This window comes from Helianthus annuus, chromosome 1 (genome assembly GCF_002127325.2).
Source record: "Helianthus annuus cultivar XRQ/B chromosome 1, HanXRQr2.0-SUNRISE, whole genome shotgun sequence".
Taxonomy (NCBI): domain Eukaryota; kingdom Viridiplantae; phylum Streptophyta; class Magnoliopsida; order Asterales; family Asteraceae; genus Helianthus; species Helianthus annuus.
Genome location: NC_035433.2, coordinates 86,483,793 through 86,490,199, shown reverse-complemented (window position 1 = coordinate 86,490,199; position 6,407 = coordinate 86,483,793). Strand labels below are relative to the sequence as shown.

Here is a 6,407-nt window from a genome sequence, read left to right as displayed (position 1 = left end):
CCCAGTTCAGGGAACTGGACACGGGGCGTGCTCGCTGAACACGCCCCCGTGCCTAGGCTTCTGTTTCTTTTTACTAGTTTCTGTTACTGGCGATCTGAACACGGGCCGTGCCCGGACACCACGGGGTCGTGTCCAGACGCTCAGTAACATAAATTTTTGCTTTTTCACACCTTTTTACACATTCAATCAACCTAAAAACTTATTTTTGGGACACATTGAGGACAATGTGTAATTTAAGTGTGTGTGTGGGGGGGGGGGGATGCTAAAACCTTGAATTTTGGAAGTCCTAATTACAAGCCTTACACAAAACTCTATTGGAACTGCTAATCACCCCAAATTTTTTTCAAAAAAAAGTTTCATTTTTTACTTGTCTAGGTTTAATTTGGTAATTTGAAGTTCTAAAAAGGTTATATTTTTACAAATTTACAACCGATAGCGTCGTGATAAAAAGAACCAATATAAGAAAATTATGAAACGGCATGACCAACCTAGTTAAAATTTGATTATATATACTTGATCACATAAAAACTCATTCCCAGAAAAAGTGAGTTTTAAGCCTTTATTGAGCATACAAATATACATCTTTAAACTAAATGCTCATTTTTCGTTTCTTGTGTGAATAGCCACTTGGTTCTTACGACTCTAGAACTTGCCACGACGATACATTCCCGGTCCTTACCAACTTAAACCCGAGTAAGTAAATGATGGAGTCATTAGGACTAACCCCTTTTTATTTCTACACCATTATTTTTCTTTTTTTTTTTACCACCTACCCAAAAATCCCCCTAGTTAACCCATTTGAGCCTAAACCTTTTCATTTCTTAACCCAAAACAAACACCCTTTTACCCACTAAAAACCCTTTTTCATTTTAAACCCTTTATTTTAGTAAAAAAGCTCGGTTTTTCTTATGACTTCTTGAAAAAAAAATGATGATGAAGCCAAAAAAAAAGATCGGAAAGCAATAGAATCCACCGAATGAGTCGGGGTTTAGCGTCTTTCTTTTGGAAAAGAAACCGCAACGCAGAATGGTCGGTGAAAACTATGGTCTTAGATAGCACGAGGTATGAACGGAATTTTTGGAAAGCAAAAACTACGGCTAAGAGTTCTTTCTCCGTGGTGGTGTAGTTCTCTTGAGCATTATTTAATGTTTTGCTCGCGTAGTATATGGAGTGGAAGTTCTTGTCCTTTCTTTGTCCTAGTACCACTCCAACGACATAGTCACTCGTGTCCACATGAGCTCAAACGGCAAGCTCCAGTCGAGCGAGATAAGAATAGGTGCACACACAAGCTGTTCCTTCAAAAAGTTGAAGGCTTTAAGACACTCCTCGTCGAAGACGAATGGAACATCTTTCTCTAAAAGACGGGTCATGGGGCGAGTGATTTTTGAGAAATCCCTAACGAAGCATTGATGTGCGCAAAATGCAACATATAAATTACATCAAATGTGGCATAAAACTAACCCTTTTTAGTACTAATGTTGGAAAAAGTGTGTTTTTGTCTTCCTTTTGTATTTTCAGGATTAAATGAGCTCAAATGAACAAAAGAAGCAAAAAGGCAGCTAAATATAACATAAATACAAGAAAAGGAACAAACGTGGCATGCCCGACCCCCCGACAGCATCTTCCCAAGCAAAAACAAGAGAACAGAAGGCTGAACACGCCCCGTGCTCAATGAGCACGGGGGCGTGCCCAAGTGTCTGCAGAAAAGACAAAGTTGTAGAAGCTTCTATCACCCACCACGGGGGCGTGCCCAGCGGACACGGGGCCGTGGTCAACTCTAAGATTCGCAGAATCTAGGAAAATCTTGATAGTACAGATATGCTTCTGCACACGGGGTCGTGCCCAGCAGACACGGGGGCGTGGTCAACTAATGCAGACAAACTGCAATTAATGAAGAAAGAGAATATGGGTGGACACGGGGCCATGCCCAATGGACACGGGGCCGTGTCCGGGCTTCTGTGCATGCTATAAATAGGGGTGCTTGGCTCATTTGCAAACCATCCCTTGGCACACCACCTCTCTCACACTTCATCCACCCACCACCATCACAATCCACATCCACCACCATCATCCATCATCCATCATAGAGTGTGTGAGTAGTCTCGGGATCCAAGATTGATCGTAAGAGTTCTTGACAATCAAAGGCCATGTTTGTCTAAGTCTCTTACATCACTTGGTGAAGACAAGTGTCTAGTGTAATACTTTTTATTTTTAATCTTTTCGCACTTTTTATTTGGTTATGTATTAATGACTTTAATAACTAGTTTCTTATGTTGAAGGTGAATCTTCCTTATCATTTGTCCGTGGTGTCTTGGCGTTATTTTACTGTCTATATAAAATAAAAGATTTTCACCATTCATATCTCCACGGTCTATATGGAGATATGTTGGCTACCTGGTCGGGGGTTAAGGGAATGGTTTGGTAAGAGTCTTTCCTTGTTCAGTGTATAAATCCTGCAAGGACCTGGGTCAAATTTAGTAGGACCTCCTTCAATACCCACTGGTATTGGATGGCGGGGGTCCAAACTCTTTGATCCCCTCATATGTAAGCTACTATTAAAACTTTAACCCGGCTACTTAGGACTGTATCCCTGCTGACTCAGACTACTGAGCCGACGGTAACGTCACCTTCAAAAGAGGGGCCTACCATATTATGCATTAATAAGTTAATTAATTATCTTTCAATAATCCGACCCTTTAGGATTGTATCCTTGCTGACTCAAACTACTAGGTTGAGGGTAACGTCACCTTCAAAAAAGGGGCCTACTACATTAACTAAGATAATCTCTTAAAAAGTGCAAAAGTGCGGAAATAATCAAAAGTTACACTAAACACGAGTTGGATCCAAGTGATTCATCTTGTCTATCTGTTTCTACTTTTATTTTTATTTTCAGCATTTTTAGTTTTTATTTTCTAGTTTAAAAGCTTTTTCTAAACTTTTGATTTGATTAGACGTTCAGGAGAAACCGGTACTAAAAGCTCTTGTGTCCTTGTACGACCTCGGTATTTTACCAACACTAGACTACGCTCACGATGGGTGCACTTGCCCATATGTGTGTTTGGTGTTAGTAAAATATCGTGTTTTATAAATTTAAAACTTGACTAACGTGTAAAAAGGGCTAAAAATATACATAGAAATCTATAACACCACACGCGCATCAAGAGTCTATAGAAGCCCACATGACCTAGAAAACTCCGGATCGACTTAACACTAGTGGGTAGAGGTAACCTACTAATGGTATCTATTTTCGCACGATCTACCTCTATACCATCTCTAGAGATCTTGTGTCTAACACAATACCTTCTGTCACCATGAAGTGACACTTCTCCCAATTTAACTTAAGCTTCGTCTCAACGCACCTCTTCAACATCCTCTCGAGATTCTTCAAACACTCATCAAAGGAGTTACCATATACCGAAAAATCGTCCATGAAAACCTCCATGGAACTCTCAATCATATCCTGAAATATGGCAACCATGCACCGCTGAAAGGTAGCTGAAGCGTTACATAGCCCGGACGGCATGCGTCGGTACGCGTATGTGCCATAGGGGCATGTGAAGGTGGTCTTGTCCTGATCCTCCGGGGCGATGGGGATCTGGAAGTAGCCGGAAAAACCGTCTAGAAAACAATAGAATTGTTGACCCGCGAGACGCTCCAACATTTGATCGATGAAGGGCAATGGGAAGTGGTCTTTTCGGGTGGCATCATTCAACTTTCGGTAGTCGATGCACACGCGCCAACCTGTGACCGTACGAGAAGGGATAAGCTCATTCTTTGAGTTCATGACAACAGTCATCCCTCCCTTCTTAGGGACAACCTAAGTAGGACTAACCCATGGTGAATCGGAGATGGGATATATCATCCCGGCATCTAGGAGTTCCAAAACCTTCCCAACATCTTGCATGTTAGGGTTGAGGCACCTTTGGGGTTGCACCACCGGCTTGTAATCATCCTCCATGAGTATCCGGTGGGTGCAATAAGAAGGGCTTATGCCCTTGATGTCGGACAACCTCCATGCAATGGCCTCTTTGTTAGCCTTCAACACCTCCAACAACCTCAACTTCTCTCATTCCTCCAACTTCGACGAGATGATAACGGATAGCTCGGAACCCTCCCCTAGAAAAGCATACTCTAAATGAGATGGAAGTACCTTAAGCTCTAAGGGTGGGGGTTGGGTGGCGTCATCACTAACGACTAATGCTTCGGGAATCAAAGGAATCCCCTCAACTTCTACTTCATCTACCCTCTTTGACACTTCTTCGACTCTCTCTCCTACCACTAAGTCGTCCCCACTAATGTACTCTAGACAATGGTCGAAACATGAGATGAATGAATTCAAGAAGTAGACGGAATGGCAAGGACCACTATAGTCATCGGAACCACTCGGGTGGTTCATGGAACGATCTATCTCAAAGGTGACTCTCTCCTCACCGACCCTAAGTGTAATCTTACCATCGTAAACATCTACGAGTGCTTTAGCGGTACGCAAGAATGGACGACCAAGTATGATAGGAACTCTCTCATCCGCTTCCGTATCGAGAATGACAAAATCGGAGGGAAAAACAAACTTGTCGACCTTAACAAGCAAATTCTCAACTATACCCCTCGGGTATTTCACAGACCGATCGGCTAGAGATAATGTCATTCGGGTAGGTGAAAGCTCTCCTAGGTCTAGCTTCTCATAGAGAGAAAACGGAACCAAATTGATGCTAGCACCTAGGTCGGCTAAGGCTCTAGTATTGGTGTTACTACCGAATAGACATGGAATAGTAAAAATATCGGGATCGGTAAGCTTTTCTGGAAGCTTATATAAAACAACTGCGGAACACCCTCCATTCAACGAGACTTTCGACAACTGCCCTAACTTCTCCTTGTAAGTGGGTAGCATCGTTTGGGGCTCCGTGAAGGCTAAAAGTAGCAAGGATACGGGAGAAACGATTTATGTGGGCCGGGGCGTCCTCGTCCTCGCGGCCGTGGAACTGGATGCTATTGGTGATGGCTTGCATGGCATAAGATGGAATTTGCCATGAGTTGTCATTGACTATGGGTGGAACGGTAATGGGTGAAGCAAGACCAGTGAAGCCTTGGGTGGCTTATTGGTGAACGGTCTGAAGCCCTTATTAAACTGCCCATTTGAACACCCACCAAAGAATGAACCTTGACCCCTATTTGGATTTTGAGCTATTTGGAAACCAAAGGGACCATTAGAGAGAATTTTTTTTTATTATTATTAAAATTATTATTATTATTTCGCCAACTCGAATTAAAATTACCAAACCCACTAGGTTGACCTCTTCTTAAACCCCCTCCCACGAAATCAACTTGCTCCTCACCAACTAGCAATGGACACGCATTAGTATCGTGACCCCCTTGGCAAAACTCACACTTATCTACCTTTGCCTTAATCTCCTAAAGCTCTCTAGTCACGTTTTCCAAAAAAACGGCTATACTAGGGTCCATAGTGACATGGTTGTCACACCCCGATTTCCACGTGTTTCACCGGTGGGCCCGGTGGGGGATTACCGTGACGATGTTGGCAACAATATAGTCAAACCACACAATTATATAAATGCACAGCGGAAGCTTAAGATAAATATATAAAGTTCAACCTCTGGTTGTAATATCAAATGTATTACAGAAGTTGAATATATCCACAGCGGATCAAAAATAATAAATATTGTTCATTCAGATGCAGCATCGAGTTTGCGAGACTATGTACGATGCTTAGGACGCCTATACCAGCCCATTTCGTATAGTACCTGCACTTAATCTTTTTGGGGAAAATACGTCAGTTTACACTGGTAGATACATTCAACTGACACATTTGAAAATGTTTATTAAAATTGATTTGAATGCACAAGGCACAAACTCTTTTATAACTTGGGAAAATTATTAAAATCTTGTGAACGTTTTACATGTTCTTTTATGCGTTCAGTAGCCCGGGTTGTGCCGGGTTAAAGATTTATAGACACACCACATTGCGTAAAACCGTAGTATAAAAACCAACGGCTACATCTTTTAATTTAATGTCGACAATATATACCGGGTGTACGCCTACACCGGGATGTCGATGGCCGTGGCCATTTCGTAAAATGATGCCAAGGATATCCGGGACAACGGTCATTAAACCCCCCAAAGGCTTTTAAGAAACAAAACTGTTTAAATGAGCCGATCATATTATTTAATTAACCACCTAAGCGATGGAAGAATATAATGCTCAAACAAGCGGTATTAATATACCGTAACCCAAGCCCATATAGGGGAAATAAGTTAAAGTATTTACTTTTGCAAGTATATTTCCTTAATTTGGATTAAATCACCGATAGCTTTTACTGGGGCTCCTAATCTGGAACGAAGGTTTTAATTAACCTCTTAGAATCCTAACGAGTCGTTATAATGGCCGTAGC

The 6,407-nt window shown here is 41.9% G+C and overlaps 1 protein-coding gene across 1 annotated transcript; it reads right to left on the bottom strand.

Moving 5' to 3' along the window:
• Window positions 1-4,066: 4,066 nt before the first annotated feature.
• On the bottom strand, window positions 4,067-4,888 carry LOC110876148. The gene has a single exon (XM_022124325.1). The coding sequence runs from the start codon at window positions 4,886-4,888 to the stop codon at window positions 4,067-4,069; it is 822 nt and encodes a 273-aa protein (XP_021980017.1).
• Between the last annotated feature and the right edge of the window lie 1,519 nt (window positions 4,889-6,407).

Bases quoted from the DNA above. Each gene is read 5' to 3' on its own strand.
- LOC110876148 (XM_022124325.1), bottom strand. From the start codon at position 4,888: ATGCTACCCACTTACAAGGAGAAGTTAGGGCAGTTGTCGAAAGTCTCG.